The sequence below is a fragment of the Amblyomma maculatum genome, chromosome 1 (assembly GCF_055883805.1).
Source record: "Amblyomma maculatum isolate TAMU_Amacu chromosome 1, ASM5588380v1, whole genome shotgun sequence".
Lineage (NCBI taxonomy): Eukaryota > Metazoa > Arthropoda > Arachnida > Ixodida > Ixodidae > Amblyomma > Amblyomma maculatum.
In genome coordinates this window covers 455,935,033-455,952,847 of record NC_139344.1, presented here as the reverse complement: position 1 = coordinate 455,952,847, position 17,815 = coordinate 455,935,033, and the positions used below count along the sequence as shown (strand labels likewise).

At 46.5% G+C, this 17,815-nt stretch overlaps 1 protein-coding gene across 5 annotated transcripts in view; it reads right to left on the bottom strand.

Moving 5' to 3' along the window:
- Positions 1-642: 642 nt before the first annotated feature.
- Positions 643-17,815, bottom strand: part of LOC146209717 (prestin-like) — a 235,849-nt gene continuing 218,676 nt past the window's right edge. For all 5 annotated transcript variants that reach the window (XM_084603110.1, XM_084603107.1, XM_084603122.1 and 2 more), the window contains exons 11-18: positions 17,417-17,494; positions 10,181-10,276; positions 8,259-8,365; positions 7,739-7,808; positions 6,497-6,606; positions 5,065-5,194; positions 4,322-4,376; positions 643-3,345 (exon numbers count right to left, since the gene is read on the bottom strand). In XM_084603110.1, coding sequence (XP_084459236.1) covers positions 3,218-3,345; positions 4,322-4,376; positions 5,065-5,194; positions 6,497-6,606; positions 7,739-7,808; positions 8,259-8,365; positions 10,181-10,276; positions 17,417-17,494 — 774 coding nt within the window. In that variant the 3' untranslated portion in view covers positions 643-3,217. The remainder of the gene's footprint in view (positions 3,346-4,321; positions 4,377-5,064; positions 5,195-6,496; positions 6,607-7,738; positions 7,809-8,258; positions 8,366-10,180; positions 10,277-17,416; positions 17,495-17,815) is intronic.

The following is a 17,815-nucleotide window of genomic DNA, read 5'->3' as shown; positions in this document are numbered from 1 at the left end:
TGTTCTTCCTGTGGCGAGTGGTGTGGCAGATCATTCGCGTGATTTGTTGGCTCGTCATAAGGGATTTTAGGCTGTGACTGACGGACCTGTGGGATGATTTGACCCTCCAGAATGAGGTTGCTAGGAAAGGGGCTAAGCAGGCCGGACCGTAAACGCGGATACCTATGCTAGAACGCATCACAGGTCACTATTGGCGTTGAATGCTTCGACGACCATGGCCGCTCCTTGTAGCCTCCTCCTTTTGCAACAGCGAAGGAAACTAGTTGATTGAAGTGGTTTCTGAAGTCACTTTACAAACGTGAGGGAGCTAAAGTTAGTCACATAGGTCCCATTTTCCTTATTACTTCAGCGGACGAAAGTCGGAATGGAGCATCGCTGCGCTGTTAGAAATTTTCCTGTAACTCCTCGGGCCAATTATCAAGAGTAGCGATGGCAATACGCGACAAATAGCGAGATCTGCTCAGCCATAGGGTTCAGCACTGAAAGCACTGAAATTACGAGCAGCGAAAATCCAACCAATTTCGGTCAGGGTATTTCTGAAAGCGTACAACTGACAAAAAGGCACACTACGTAGAACTTTCTCCTTTGCCGTACTGCGACAGCTCCGCTGCAGAAAGACAAATGATACAACCGCGCACGGAGTAAGAGAAACAACAGTTCTTTATAGCACGCAAGTTTGCATATACAAATTATTGCAATATAAACCTATATACTAATATTAACACATAAAATACGCGGATATTTACACAATTAAAAAATAGGTCTCGACATTTCATGTGGGCCTCTTAAATCTCACCTTCAAGCTTCAGCAGAGCGTTTCAAAGAAACGCATCTCTGGCGGTTCGGTCTGACCGAAGTGGCACTTCGTGGCTTCAGGTAGCAAAGAGGATGGGCAAACAATACATGCGCAAAGAATAACACCAAAATCGGGAGCTTCACTTCTAAAGCAGAGATGTGCATGCTGATGTCGATAGTAGACGCTTGTTTCTAGCTCGCCAGAACCGTTCCCTTAATCTATAGAATAAAACGACTTGGCAACCGCTCTGGGATATGACATTGTTCGCACGATAAAAGTTCAGAGCATAGGAGAAAGCGAACAGGCAACGTAGCACAGGAAAATGAGCGACGTCAGTCACCTGTATCCCTGCTTGTGAATTAATCACTGCTTACAGAAAACAAGTTATTGGACGCTTTACGGGAGTACGACAGCTGGTTAACCGCCTTTTCAGGGGCGCCACCCGATCTCAGCATTAATAGGGCATATATAAAGTTTGAAAAAGCGTACGAAGTGCACAAAAACCAAGCTCGGCCAGCAAGCAAAACAATCTGCGACAGCCGCAGTGTTTCACATTTTCCGCTTATGTACGAGCTACGCGAACATAAAGTATATAAAATGGCGCTCCTAGGCTGAGGTAATTAAAAAGAGAACGAACAAAGAATGAAGAGGATGTGACGATAAATCTTCACGACAGACGGTCACAAATGTCCCGATGCACATAGCAATCACATGCTGCACATGCTTCGAGAACACGAACGTACACAAAGCACCATGCAAACAGTAGCTCCATCTCACTATCTGTCAAAAATGTTTCCGCCAGCGCGCTCAAAAGCACTGGGGATTGCGTCACCTTCTTTGGTGAAATGCGGTACCTGATTTTGTTAAAGAATTAAAAACTACAACGTTCTTGGATGCCGAAAAGCTGCTTCTTTTTTCACGAGCGGTTGGTCCGCCTATATGGCAAGAAACTTTTCGAGGAAACATCCTGTCCTCTTCCGTTTCCATTACTGCAACAGAGAAGTGCACGGCAGGGCTCTGCAACACTGTGTATGCACGCAGACAAGAATGCACGATACAAAGCTGCTTTCCCACGTCCCAATGACGTTGTTCGCCGCACACGTAAGTAGTACGTCGTCAGCAGAGATCCCTCACGAGCTCTACGCAAACGCTCAATGGCTAAGATACTGACTGCAGTAGCATCGAAATTCGTCTCTCTTTCTACCCAACCTCATCGCAGAGTTCTCCACAGAGCAGCAATTTCTGCTTTCCACTCGAAGGGTTCCCTATACAAAAACGCTCACTCTTCTCAACCCCACCTGACCTGCTTATCACATTCTTTTGAGCACAGCTTGTCGAGAGGTACGCAGTTAAGCTGCCCTGTTACGGAACATCACAGCGTTACCGTGCACAATTGCGCACCTGGGTCTATTACGCGTTTTCAACCGATGTCATTTCTGGGTTCATGATGCGCACCTTTCGGAATCCTGCTGTTTGCCAAATAAAAGAAACGCGCTTACTGCACTAGCACCGGTATGTACCTATCAGCAGGCAGTAGGGCTGCTTCTATGCGTCGAATTTGTAGAATGTCGGCCAACTGTCCTCACCAAACTACGCACAGAATGCCTAGACTGGTCCTTGATGGCATCTGCATTCTAAAACTCGTACAGCGAGGATGACACAAGCTTGAAAGCTCTCGCGTGAAACCTGTTTGGCAAAGCACCAGACCATCCTGCGGGAGCTCATCCTATGGAATTTCTTGCCGCGGCAACAGGTAAAGCTACAAAAAAAAAAAAGTTCGGCAACGACATTACTAGAATTTTCAGTGCCAGGTACAGTCCTTAACTTATGATAGCGAAAAAAAAAATACAATTGTCAGGGGCACACTTCATTTGTTGCTTGCTGTTGTAGCATGCTATATCGTGCGTTGACAGTGCCCAGTGACGCTAAACTAACTCTAAGCTAGCTAGACAAGCTGTTACTGAGCATGACACTACAACGCGTCCTGTATCGACACAGCGACTTTGGGCTCGCAGGTGGTCCGTGTCAGATTTCCAAGTAGGCCAAGCCAGAAGGAAAAGGAACTAGAACAAGGCGGACAAAAAGTCCGAAATCCGCCTTGAAAACAAAGTTGGGGGATGAATTTTCTGTTGGCGCACCGTTGCACACTGAGAAAGACACCTCGAAGACACCAAGGAGCCAGAACTTTGGGAATGAAAGGCACTCCTTCACAGCTTCGTCCCGCTGACACATCGCTGGATGATGGCGTAGTCAGCAATCATATCTTCTGGCCAATATCCTTCTTATGGCACATTTCTCACCATCCTCTCCACAAGTCTTTGTCGGCGGCAATCACAGGATGGTTATGCCTGTCTTGTGTGGTTCGTTGGCCGTCCGACGACGGACTTGGGCTTCACCCTGTCATGGGAGCACTGACGACGATCACTGTTGCATGGGCGACCTCAAGGAGGGTGGCAAATGGAGGACTGCATCGTGGATGGTTGGGAACACGATGGGCGTTGTGAACATTTCCAGGATATCCGAGCGTAGCAGAACCTTATAGGTAGGCACTGCAAGAGGCAGGGAGGAAATTGGGCATAAAAATCATGCACATAGGAGAAAAAGCTGCCGCGGTTTTCAATAAAACTATGCTGCCGTCACCGTGTTACAAAGTGTCGACACTAGCAGCGCCTCAATCATTCAGGTCCTTCGATCTCCCCTCTGATTACTCTGAAGAAGGCTGCGGCCCTGCCGCCCCACGGTTGCCCACACCTAGTCAGGGAACGTTATCTGCTTTAACAGCCTGCTCTGTACCTCTCGCAACTAGCTGTTTCATATCTGCGGTCCTATTCTGGGTTTGAAACTTAGCTCTTAGTACATGTTGAATATTATATTTATTATAATACAGCGAAGATAGACTACACTGTCAAACTGAAGCCCGTAGAATCGAGTCCTTTTCAGCGCAACATGTAAGGAGGACGACAGGGGCACTGTCTTGACGCCCTGATGTGTTGCGCTAAAAACGATTCCATTTTGAAAAAAAAAAAAAAAAGAACCAACTTGCCCAGAAACAAACGCGTTGCGAAACCCGCAGCATATATCGTTATTTGTAGAGTCTGAACGAGCAAGCATTTTCTCTTGAAGTTTGGAGCAATTCGGCTATGCAATCCACGTTCCTAAAGAAAGCTGACAGCAAGTAAACTTTTGTAAAGCGCTACAGATACGCCGCAATCAGACAAGATCTGGAAGCGCCCTGTCCTGTCTCTCCTGTCTGATCGTGGTGCCTCTGTTGCGCTTTACATAAGTTTACGAGCATGAACCAACTAGCCCCGCAACGCATTTTACTGGAATAGCTGACAGCACCACGTGGCGATGAAGTTGTGTCTCAGAGACGAATGTGCAACGCACAAGCATCGAAAACAGCTAAGTGTTGCAAACAAAGCTATAATGGACTTAATAATAAAACTAAATAATGGAAGTATGCGGTCATAACACCATAATATTCGATTAATGGAGCAATGAAAAGATAAAAGTGTTGAGTCTCACCAGAACAACAGGCGAAGTAGACGACTACTTGGGAATCCCGTAGCTCTTTCAAAATCTGCAACAACAATAAACAGCACAATTTAGTTAGTATATACTCAAGGCTACAACCGCAGCTTCACCCATGAAATGAACCGCCCCTCGCATTTAATTTTTTAGCACTTATTTCATAAATACCACCTCGGTGCCTTTCGCACAACATAAGTGAAGTCCAAACTCGCCCTAATCGTCGCGGTGGCTCAGTGGTTAAGCCGATCGGCTAGTGAATTGGAGTTCCCGGGTTCGAACCCAATCGCGGCGGCAGCGTTTCGACGGGAGCTAAACGCGATGGCTTCTGAATGCTGTGCGACATCAGTGCACGTTAAAGATCCACAGGTAGTCAAAATAGCTCCATAACCCTCCACCACGGTATGTCTCTCTCTCCCACCTTCTTCCCTTCTCTTATTGCACGGGTCAGGTGTCCGCCGAGAAGTGCGACAGATACTGCGCCTCGGTTGTAACTGCAAGAGACTACGTGAGTCTGGTAAAAACGGAGACAATGAAGCCGCGCTAGGGCAATTTCAGCACTATGCGACCACTAGGGACTCTTGCGAACCTATTACGCATGGTATGAAGCAATGTTTTTCGTATAGTGTGAGTGTGCAAGTGTTCGCGTGCGTCATGCTGGGAACAGCATCCAAAGATGGAAGTTGGAATTCACGAATTTTACGGTCACATTGTGATAAGGGCTTTCAAACTAAGCTCACCTCTTTGAGTGTTTCGATGCCCGAAGAGTCGATGTAGACGCATGCTGAGCAATCCAAGATGACAGCCCCGACGGAGCCTTCATCGGCAGCGTTGTATTTTCCTTGGTCTTCGAGAAGACTTCGTGTCTCACTGCAGAGACGCAGGTGGGGTGAGGAGGCGTCACAATAAGGTGCTGCATGCTTTTGCGAGAACGTGCATTTATGTAAGCAGCATGCACAGCCGATGTCGCTAGAATGGAATAATTTTACACTGCCTTATGTACGAAGACATCCACTTCTGAAAGTGCCCTTGCATTAATAGGTGCAATGAGGCCACATTTTTTAAAGGTTTTACTGACTGTTCACTCTGAAGCCTATACACTTTAAAATTTTATAAAATTCTGTTCAGCTATGTTTTCTGTTTTTCAATTTTTCTATGATTTTAGTTTTTTTCTGTTTACAAATGATAGAAAATGTTTGTAAACTGACAAAAATTTTGTTATATGGCGTTTTTTTTTTATCTCTCTTCTTTTTCTGTCGCAGTGAGAAGGATGATGCAAGTATATCTTCTTTTTACTCGTTTTTCATTTCACGTTTTTCGCCTGTAACAACACTACAATTGCGTTAAGCGCCAGTTTCTTCAATGAACACTATTTCAAGGCGATAGCCTTGCCAACTACATGCCACGAATATCTCTCGGCGCTGGAAATACTCGATGGCACCGATAAGGTTGGCCTAGCAACAGCCGTCTTATAGCCGCCGAAAAGAAACAAATGGAAAAATTCGTAACGGATACCACTGCAGCAGGGAGCCAACCAACAACTGACCTTAATATGGCGCCACTACTTATCTTCTTTCAAATCAAAATTGTTACGCAGCCGATCGTCGGACACCGTCTTCAGGGTGGTCATACCATTTCGCTTTCTGTTCAGAATTTGCCTACTATTCAAGTAAAAACCAGTTTGCGGTAAAAAATAGAACAGACGGCAAAAATATATTGAATTGTTTGACTTCCAATCAAGGTTCCTGCTGGAAAACCAAAAATTATTGCTATTTCGTGAGAGTATTTCGGTCACTGGAGTAAAACATATTCTCTGTAGTGGTACACAAATTTTCTTTTAAAATACCTGTAATTTCACACACATTTTTTCAATGTATCTGCTTGGTATAATAGTAGGTCAAAATACGGAAAGAAAATACTTTGCACAAAGAGAAATAAAGAAGCCACTACGAATTTTGACATAGTTGTAATGTGTGTATCGCATGGGAAATCAAGTTCCGAACCGGATCAAACATTACACGAGTATATTTACATAAACCTCCAAAAGCCACGATGTTTACTTTCACTTTAATGTTTCCGGGACAACTTTATCCATTTTGAATTTGTAATTTCGTCAATAACAACCAGCTGCCACATGTGTTAAACGCTGAGCAAGAACTCTTGTATGCATACTCGCTGTTGCCGATGATGGCTTCCATGAGACTGTTCTTGAACACGTCCCTGTTGGCGAAGTACAAAGCCGAACTGAAGTGGAAGATCTTGACACGTGGGATTTCCTGAGCCTGAGGAGATGAAAACGCAATATGTAATACTGCTTTGTAGAATTCTGCCTTACGTTTCTTATGTCAGCAGGCAAGGATGCACACAAGTTGCTGCGGCAGGCAGTTCTCGTTTGATTTCAAGCTCCACTTAATTAAACTATGACTTCCTGCATCTTCCAGGCATAATACCCTTGTTCGGCATTTGTTCAATGCTTGCGGTACCACACGGACGAAGGCTCTAATCAGAGTGACTCTGGAGTTTAAGGAACGAGTCTGCTATACAGAGAGTTCCTTGTGATGAACCACAGCTTGCAAAAGAAATGCTATACCTCAGTTGCATGAAACCATGTAGCTTGTTGTTGTGTGGAGCATATTATTCCTTTCAGAGCTCTGCCAAATAAGCTGAGGTTTCAACAATTATGCGACATTATTAATACTCACTATATAGGTCTACAGTCGATTCGTTCACTTGCAAAAACAGGGCCACGGAGAGGCGATTCAATTTTTTCCATCAGTTTTAGTAAGCATTTAAATAAAAGTGACATGATAAAAACCTGACTGCTCTCAACTAGTCACGTGGGCACATACAAAGGTCATGAAAAGTTGAACATTTCGGGACTCTAACCTATGATAACTGATAGTGCACTGCTGCGATTATTTACGATCTTCAACATAGGCACACTAGACAAAATGTTTCCAAACCTAAACTACTACAATTTAGGTACTGAATAAACACCGCCGTTTATACATGCAGGCATTAAATTTCATCTCGAGGAATTACTGAAGCGCTTTTAAAGCAGGCACGGTGACCTCGCCTCTACCGTCAGACATCCGAGAGTTCTGGCGGTAGCGCGCGCGGCCGAGTGCGTATGCGCTGATTGGTACCGACCCGGCAGGTCAATGTGCCGACTTCCGGCAACTGGCGCCATCTAGCACCCTCAAGGCGATCCGGGCCTGCGCAGTAGGACGCGCGGTGGCAGAACTATGCTAAACCTATTATCGACAGCCTATCGGTAAAGTCAAGCACCATCGGTCGCACTTCTCACATCTTCCTTTTGCTTTCCCAAATTGCCATAAGACACCTCAACAACATTTAGCCTGTGCACTAAAGACCTCTTCTTTCAGGCGGCGGATATATTGCAGCGTAGCTTACCTTTTTATATCGTTTCACATCCAGGTAGATGTCCGTGTCAGGAACGACTCCAAGGAAGGATACATAAGGCCTGGAAAGAAGATGCAGGAAAGTCATGTCTGACGAGAGGCCGACGATAGTAATCTGGCAGATGGCCAGAGCAAATACAGGGCCGGCCATTGCGCTAGTAAAATCGATTTACGCTGTGTGTGCATAAAAATAAACGTAGAAAAGTTCAGGCTGATCCCTTTGTTCCTTGATATGCCAGAGTGGAAAAGTTGTCAAGCATGAAGTGCCTGGACTGTTGAGGTCTGCGGCTTGTGGCCTCAGTAATTAAAGGCCTCAGTAATTTATGACAAAAAACAACCTTCTACCTCAAAGAAAGCGCACCACTGGGTGAACAAGCTTTCATGCAACCATCACGGTTAAGAGCAAGAGCCAAAAAGGTGCATGCAAGTTTATGTCATACTGCAAGCTTGGCAAACTCAAAACAATGAATAAAGCAATCACAAGCGAGCATCACAACTGGCAAGAAACTTACACCAGCGTTCGTAAGATAACGGTCACGACCGAGAAGCCAATGCCAGCAGCAATACCGATGTCGATGTCCAATATGACGACGGACGTGAATGTAATAATCCAGGTAAGCTTGAAATGAAAAGAAAAATAAATTAGATGCAGCCTCTTAGCCAATTAAGCATTCACTGCTGATAATCTTTGCAACGCGGAGATTTTTGCCAAATGTCAGTAAAAATCGCCCGTACGAATGTGTAACGTGAAGTTGCGAGCGTTTTGTATTACAAATAATTGCACGCATTTAAATTAATTAGCACAGATATGCTAGTCAGGAATGCGTGGCGTATGGTAGCAGAGGCATGAAAGGTGCTCTTGGGAAGTCAAACTGGTTCGAATGGCTACGTTTCCAAAAACAAGATCACGATGGAAGGTGTGCATACGAAGCAGCGCCATACCATCAGGATTAAATTGCAATACCCGGATATATGTGCAAATTATTACTGTTAAAATTGCCGATGAGTAGAGTCTCGAAAAAGAGTAATGAATGCCGTGTATTTTGTAGTTACCATAATAGGCTATGTGCAAAAAAGACAACATGAAGACAGTAGACACGACAGGACGAGCGCATGTCCAGTTGTGGTAAGCTTGCCCTGTCGTATCTACTGTCTTAGTGTCATGGTCTTGCGGAATACTGCGTAAGTGTTTCGCCAGGTTTTTGCTATAACCACCTTCTTCAGCCTTAATTGCAAAATCATCCGATTGCAAAAAAGCGCCTTGCTTTGCAATTTGTTCCACAAAAATGCAAATGGGTGGGTGAGAGCTGACTATCACGGACATCTGAAATCGAATATATGAAACACCTAAAGAAATCACAAAGCAGTTTCTCCTTCTAGCCCTCTTGGAGGACCCTGAAAAATTCGCAGTCTACGAGCAGTCCTCGATTAACGAATTCAGCATACATGCTTTTCACGCCGATGGCAGTGCATTCCCAGCATATAACAGCACCACAAATATATCGGAGAACAGAAGTTCATCTCGAGTCTTACGTGATGGTGGTAGAGGTGACGTAATTATTACCACTAATTAGCGGCGCTAATCAGCTATGTGCTGCTATACAGCACTCTACACACTGTGCAGGGCGCTAGTGCTCGCAGAAGGGCATGGCCGGCCAGCGACTCCTGGGCAAGTTTTTCGATTCGGCAACCGACCGGTCATTTTTTTTCTTTTAAACGTCAATGAGTGCAAAGTCATGAACAGCCTCTCCTGGTGAGAGCTATAGCTCTCATATAAGAACAAATAACTTACCATTTACGTCTTCTGCGAACTTTACTACCAAGGGATGTTAATGAATTATTTGCTAGAATTATTGTTTGTGTAGATGCACCTTTACGCTGGTAATTTTACGATAACCTCCAGGAGCTCTAAAATGTTTCCCTTGAAATGGGAGGATCTTGTTCGAGTTGAATCCACTCATTGTGCCAGTGTTTGTATAGGAGTCAGTGTCGTACATTCAAAGTCAGCTGATAACTGCGGGAAGTGGACTGCGGGAGTGAGCAGTATGTGCAGTGCGTCCACAATACACTCATCCTTTGAAGCTGTTTTTAGAGCTAAACTGAAAGCGCGTCGAAGATTAGCACGTCATAAATGAACTACGGCATCACACGTTTCAAAACACAAAACTCTTTGCGGGATGCGGGATCCACAAGGATGCGGGATCGAATCCCGGCCTCGGCGGTCGCTTTTCTATAGAGGCGAAAAGCAAGGCGCTCGTATGCTGCGCGATGTCAGTGCACGTTAAACAACACCAGGTGGTCTAAATTTCCGGAGTCCTCCACTACGGCGTCTCTCATAGGCTGAGTTGATTTGGGACGTTAAACCCCACAAACCAACCAACCAACAAACTATACCAGTCATCAGAAAAAGACGAAAACACAAAAAATAGCTTACTGCATCTAGTCTTGAGACTTTCCATGTATTCACACAATCCTTCACTTGGAACAACATTCCTTTGAGGGCTACTATGATGACTGCAGACAATATGCACTGAAAAGAAAAAAGACGCGCCACATCACACAGCAGCTACAAAGAGCGCACAACAGAAAGCCACAAATTAGCTACCGTAGCTCAGATTGATAAGTGTATCCGACATATCGTATCTTCAAGCAATAAGCAAAAAAATAAGATGGCCAAACACACGCAAGTTGGAGCAGTGCGTCCTATTGCTCTGCTAACATGCAGGAAATAAAAACTAAAATTAACACTTCAATACTTTGCAATTAGAAATGTAGGATGCATCAAAATTCACTTGTTTATAATTTCAACCTACATTTCAATTTTTTTCAGGTCAGAAGCTATGAAATTTGTGGGGCCCTATTATGCACCTTTTATCCTTTTAATCTACGCGCGCTCTTTGCGTTACGTCTTGACGCGCGCGGAGGCACCGCAACTGCGCACGACGAAACTGTTATTGCAGCGCTAGAAATGTGGCCCCGGCGGCCGGAGCTCCTTATTATAACCAGTTGCGAAACTTCCAACAAGGCCCATGTATCAAGAAACGCCGGTATTGATTGGTCTAAATTCAGACGTATACGGATAATGGCGTCGCCCGGCGGCCATTAAAATAAACTGTGCCTAAGTTGTAAATTTTCAAGCTGTTGACAAATGCACAACCACCTGGGAAATAAAATTAGCTCCAAAGGTGAATAAATAGAAATTCTTAGGTGTAAGAGTCGTGGAGGTAAATGAGAAGAAAAACAAAAGTAAACAAATGATTTTCAGAAAGAAATGATGGCGTAGTAAGTTTTATTGGCCGCTTCTAGATGACAGCACACTTTATAAGAACCCGAAAAATGAACGCTGAAGCAAGTCACTTCCAAGCAGAGCTTCCCAGCTAGTATGATTAAAGAGCTCTGAAGACGGCAACGGTCATATTTAATTTCCAGTCCCAGAAAACTTAACGAAAGGTCCCGGCATCCGTTCTGGCAAAACGTAGCGTTACGGTCATGTGCTCTTGCAAGCGCCCACTTAAGAGACGCCCCTTTGTCGCTCCCACTGTACTTAGACTGCTTTCTGCGGTGGCGAAGGTAAGCGCCGAGCACGGGCAAAAACACAGCAACTGCGGTAATATGGCGGCCTCCAGCGGCGTTGGGGGCCTTGTACACAGTTCACGATGTGCGCCATCGTTTCACGTTCCTTGCCGCACATCCTACACAACACGCACTGCACTGACGGGACGGACCTGCAGCGGTACTCCAAGGTCGGAAGGGCACCTGTTCACGTGCCTCAGAGGAGGCTGCTGCCGACAGTGTTGTCATGCCACTCGACGGAGCTGATACAGTGTTTGTGCTGCACGTAGTCTGTAAGGCAGAATTTCTCCTTGGCGATTGAGATATACATGACCTCAATCTCCAATAAACTAAATGTACAGCCATCTTCTCTCTCCTCCTCCTGCGCCGCCGCTCCTCTAACATTTTGACTGTGGCTCCACCTACGCGGTGCATGGCTAGCAGACGCTCTCCGGAGAAGGCGTTGGTAAAGGCGCTGGCACCGGCTCTCACCAGACCATTTCACCTTATATTCTGCCGCAATGTGTTCATACTAAAATATTATTGGCTGCTGAACATCAATACAGAATATCGAAAGGGATTTTGTGCTAAAATGGTTTCAGCTGTCAACGGATTTCGGCGTCTGTTCAAGTCGCCTTCACCTACGTGCGTCCGTCGTACGTCAGCCGTTGGCCAAACTGCGCGAGATGCTTTTAAAAACGTTGTAACTATGCGGCAAAGAATAATTTAGCAACAGCCTGTGTATGTTTTTTTTTGTTGCTTTGACTGACTGGCGAGCTGCCGGTAAATCTGAAAAGCGTGGCCACAGTTGTGTTCCATGTATTTTCGACTCCTGCTGCAGATCGATCAGCGCTTGCACGCGTGGCGTGCGAAATCGAGAACTAGTACACCGAACGAAAGCAAAGCACAAAAAATGAGGCTTTACCCGGCCGCCTAAGAGCCGTCAATGCTTTGTTCAATGCGTGAACACACTCTAAACATGCAGTTAGCTTACATTCACGAAAAAGACAACGCCTCAGAAAGCATGGCTGAGTCGCTAAAAACAAGGACTAAATTCTGTACTTAATCGAGTTCTAATATGAAAACTAAAAAAAGATATGATGCGCAGGCATGTGGCACTTGGCAGGGTGAAAAAAATGAATGAGACCGTACACAGCGTGTGGAGGCACATGATGTTAGAGATGAGCTATTGCTCCCTTAAAAGGGCGATGACAGGGTCTTTCGATGTATTGCCGTCTTATTCTTCTGTGGATAATACTCGCAAATAATAATAACTCGCAAAGTTTTAGTGAGCGACCGCCATTTGAAATGCTCGTGTGACATCGAAGAGTACGCGCGGCGGAGTGCTGTCTGCAAAAGAGATTGCAATAGAAAAGGATACGTCTCTTTTTTGTTTTTTTTTTTTTTGTGGACGATTGACACAGTGGTTGTTCCTCATGCAGAAGTGCATGATGATGATGTTAGCGCACAAAAGCGATATAGAGTAATGCATCTAATTTTCTTCAGCATAAAGTACGGTCACAGTCACTGGGCTGCACGAATAGGTCATTAGGATCCTTATTTAATCGAAGCACTGATCTGTCGCATTACACCGGCAACGACGGCACGACCAACGGCCGCCTATCACCGATCTGCTTTGGTCGGATCGGAAGCCGAGCGAGAACTTGACACGGAACGGGCGCCAAGGAGCTGCGCTCTAAAAATGGCAGTGGCTTAGCTCAACTATTCCAGGATACACGTAGCAAGAGGTTGCATGTTTAACTTGGTTACAGCTTGTCGCTTAGCTTTGGTTCCTCCTCCCGTCCGACGTCTCCGTCTATCGCTTTGCCTTGCACGGCCAGCCGCCAGACCGCAACCTCGGGGTCAGACGAGTTGAGATTCTCCATTCTCTGTTCCCCTCGGCAGCGGTCCGACTCTTTTCCATGGCAAGCAGTTATACCCCGCGGCTCTATCACAATTAATTTATAAGGTGAAGTAGCCTCCTTGTGCATGCGCAGTAGCGCGCGCCATGCCTGCGCACGGCAGGCGAGGCGGCAGCGCGCGTAGTGACGTCACTAGGCTCCTCGCGTATGCGCGTGCGCACCGCTGGCGAAGCAAAACAGTTGTGGAGGTGGCGAGGCGAGCGGCAAGGCGCGCGCCAGCTGCGCGTTGTGACGTCACTTCGCTCCTCGCGCATGCGCAGAACTGCACCTGTTGGAGGCACGCGAAACAGCAAAACTGTGACCAATGTAGCTCTCGCTACGAAAGAAATATGGGAGCAATTTCAATAGCTTCGGAGAAATGTCGGCGACATAGTGACATTTATCGCGCCTTGAAATCGAGGAGGGTGGTTGCTCCTGGCCCCATGGGGTTGAGAATGGTATGCCCCGTTGTTTGGAGCGGTTGCTCGCCTGCCACCGGCGGTTGTGCCTGTTGCAGGCCGTCATTGCAAAAGCGGTGACGGACGACAGCTGTTGCGATGCACGTCTTTCTCTCCCTCTTTTCTATACTCTCCTCTGTCAGCACGAGGCAGCGGCCCCGCCGGGGTGGTGCAGTGGTAAGACGCCCGACTACTGTACCGGAGTACCCGGGTTCGAACCAGACCTCGATGGCTGCGTTTCGATGGAGGCGAAACGAAGAGGCGTCCGTGTGCTGTGCAAAGTCAGCGCACGTTAAAGATCCCGAGGTGGTCGAAATTACTGCCCTCCACTACGGCTCCTCTTTCTCTCTTTCCACTTTTACTCCTACCTTCATCCCTTCCCTTACGGCGCGGTAGAGGTGCCCACAGAAAACAAGTGAGACCGTTACCGCGATTTTCCCTTCCTATAAATAAATCACGAGGCAGCGGAGATGGCTCAGCTGCAGAGCCAGTAGCAGGCCCGTGCATTTTCTTTTTCTTTTTACAGTCACAACAGTACTGATATTGCAGAGCACAGGGACGCCTTTCCGTTTCGATGGGGCCGCCTGCGGTCCGGCTCGAACATGGGAACATGAGTTTACGTAGTCGGACGTCTTAACCACTGAACTACCGCGGCGGGGCTAAGCACTTTGTAAATTGAGTTTCAAATTGTTTTATACAAAAACAAAGGCGCTGTATGTCCCATTTCTCTGAAGACCCCTGTATCGCGCCTAAGGAAGAAGGCGGGATAGAAAGGTTTGGTTAGGTGTATGTGGCTTAACGTGCCAAAGCGACTAAGGCTATGAGAGACGCAGTAGTGGAGGACTCCGGAAATTACGACTACCTGGGGTTCTTTCACGTGCGCTCACATCGCAAAGCACACGGGCACATTGCTTTTCGCCGCCATGGAAAAGCGGCCGCCGAGGCCGGAATTCGATCCCGCATCCTTGGCAACAGTAGTCGAGCGCCATAACCACTGCGTCACCCCGGCGGGGCAGAAAGAGTAAAGATTAAAGGTGCCATAGTGGAGGGCTGTGGAATAATTTCGACCACTAGGAGATCCTTGAGATGCACTGCCTTCGAACAGCACACGGACGCCTCTCCGTTTTTCCTCCACTGAAACACAGCCGGTGGTCGTGTTCGAACCCGGCTGTGGTTCGAACCTGGCAGAGTAGTCGGGCGACTTAACCACTGCGCCACCATGGCGAGGGCGTGACTTTAAGCATGTGAAATTGAAGGAGGTGCCCGCAATAGGGATCAGAATAGGATGCCCAGCTACTGAATGAATTATCCGTGCTAGAACCCGACCACTGCGGCCGAGTTTAGATGGAAATAAAACGGAAATAAGACCATGTGTTTTGTGATGTTAATGTTGTTGTTGTGGCTGTAGGAAGAAGGAAAAGAAAATGCACGAGCCTGCTACTGGCTCTGAAGCCATAACCTCCGAGATCACCCCCTTTTCTTTCTTGTCTATTTTCTCTTCTGTCCGCACGAGGCAGCGGAGGTGGCTCAGCTACACAGCCAGCAGCAGGCCCGTGCGTTTTCGTTTCTTTCTTCCTACAGCCACAACAACAACAACCCCGGGCAAGCGTGCGCGCGGAGGTGATCTCGGAGGCCATGCTGTAGCTAAGCCACCTCCGCTGCCTCGTGCGGACAGAAGAGAAAATAGAGAAGAACGGAAAAAAGAACAGGGAGACAAAGACGCGCGCCACAACAACAGCCATCGTCCAACACCGAAGCAGTGGCGGGTGCAATTACGGCCTACAACAGATAAAATTCGGTGGCTGGCTAGCCCCCGCCACAAGCGGCGTTGACCTGCTGTCCCAGCCCCGTAGCGCTAGGAACTGCCACCCTTCACCACCCTCTGATGATGTGAATGCATGAAAGATTCCCAAGTGTTCGAAACGATTTTTGCTTGGGTTAGGGCATAGTTGAAGTGTCCGCCGAGAAATTTGACAACCACTGCACCTTTCTTTCCTATAAACCAATTTATGTAGATATTGCTCCATCCCAGAAAGCCTCATTTGTCGACGAAAATAAAGTTTATCATACTCCGCCTCCCAATAATGACTGCGTTCAAAACCTGGCAAGTAATGACAATGATTCATGCAACTTGGCATACGTTAGCAATGTGCTTTGGGTGTTGGTAAAATGAAAAGGTTTGAAGGCAATTAAAAGTTGCCCTGGTGCCATTGCTCAGTGGTTGCAGTGGTCGGCTGAGAGCTCAAGGACGCGGATGAAACCCTGGGCGCGACGGCCGGTATTGGATGAAGGTCAAAGGCAAGGCGCTCGTGCACTGTGCGATATCAGTTAACAAAGAATATCATGCGGTAAGAGTTTCCGAAGTCCTCCGCTACAGCATCAATCATAGCCGACGTCGCTTTGGAATGTTAAACCCCAACACCGAAACCAATCCTTTCTTCTTGGAATCATCACTCCACCTTACTCGATGGAGGCGAAACGAAGCGGCGTCCGAGTGCTGTGCGATGTTAGCGAACGTTAAGGATCCCCAGGTGGTCGAAATTTCCCCGAAGCCCTCCATTGCGGCTCCTCTTTCTCTCTTTCCACTTTCACTTTCATCTTCCTCCCTTCCGTGGCACGGTTGTGAGGTCCACAGAAAACAAGTGAGACATTTATCGCACCTTTCCCTTCCTATAAATCAATCAGTCCCTTCGCTTACGGCGTGGTTCAGGTGTCCACAGAAACAAGTGTGACCGATACTGCGCTTTTCCTTTCCCGTGAATCCATTAAAACAAATTCTTGGAATCTATCTTCCATCTCAGCGACGCGGCCTAAATGACCACCTAGAAGCGGCAGTTGCTACCGATTTCGTTTCCGGAAAGCCAATGTCTTCGGCTGCCGTGCAGTGCACAAACAGGCGAAGTTTAACAATTGTTTCCACAATGTGACTACCCATAACGACGCGTTTGGTTTCTTTGGGAAGCTTACCACTTTAGTGTACAAGATGCTTAAGCTACCGCTAATGATCTAGCTGAGCCTTTTTATCTATGTGCTCATCCACACCATTGGCAGCAACAGTGCTGCTGGCACTGAAAATGTGCAGTTGAGGGATGAGCAGAACAAGAGATGGATTCCGTATACGTAGCGCGAGTAGCCGCAGTGATGGTCTGGTGTTCCATAAAACACCGAGAAACAAAGATGCCCTGCTTTCCCAGCCACCGGTTCGAATTCAACACGGAGCTTTTGAACGATACCATGGCCAGATTTTGTTCCAGATCCTTTCAGACGATTAATATTTAAGTTTTCGGCCTCGGGTTCGGTTTTTAGATACTGTTCTGCCTTGTGAAAATAAGAGCCAAAAGAATTTTATACTTGAAAAAGAACAAGTCTGAAGAGGAAGTACTGGTTGAAATGAAAGACGACTTATTGGCAAGCACGTAGTAACAAGGAAGCTGAAAGCTGTCTTCTAGTGATAACTCCCGCTTGTTGTAATTGGGAAATCACTGCTGTCAAAATGTGCAAACAATGCCTTAGTTTAGGCCAGTTATGTGCTTTGTTCTGAATACCCATATGTGCAATGTTATGGAGCAAAAGTAAGAATTTCGGTTGATCAGACGCTATACTGCGTTAGATGAGTGAGTATGCTGCTCAGATGTAAAAAATATAAATGTAAATGTTTGCTACGCGGACATTTCACTTAACTGAATTAGGATACGCACTAATTTCGACGCCAATATAGAGCAGTATTTTGTTTGTGATAGCGCACACTTGCGAGCTTACCTTTGGCAAAGTTTTGAAGAGCGGTCCCGCTGCCACCATGACCACGATCAGGATTCCCGATGCTATCAGTGCTGATACCTGAGAAAACAAAGAAAGTTCACATTTAAAGTAAGGCAACGAGCGAACCGAACTAACCGGTCTCGGTTTACCAAGTACGATTTAAGTGTGATGTTCAATTTATTACAAAAGGCTACACTGCGATGCATGGAGCGTTTCTTTGGCATTGAGAAGGTACGTAGAAGAATGAGGCTGGCAGACGCTACTAGTGTTGCTGTAGCCGTAGATGATGGCGATGATGATAATTACGAAGGGCCCCTGTAATGCTACTTGCGGTACTATTCTAATTCAAGAAATCCATAAAGGTGGTCCCTATGAGTATGCGAGTCAAATTTGAAATCT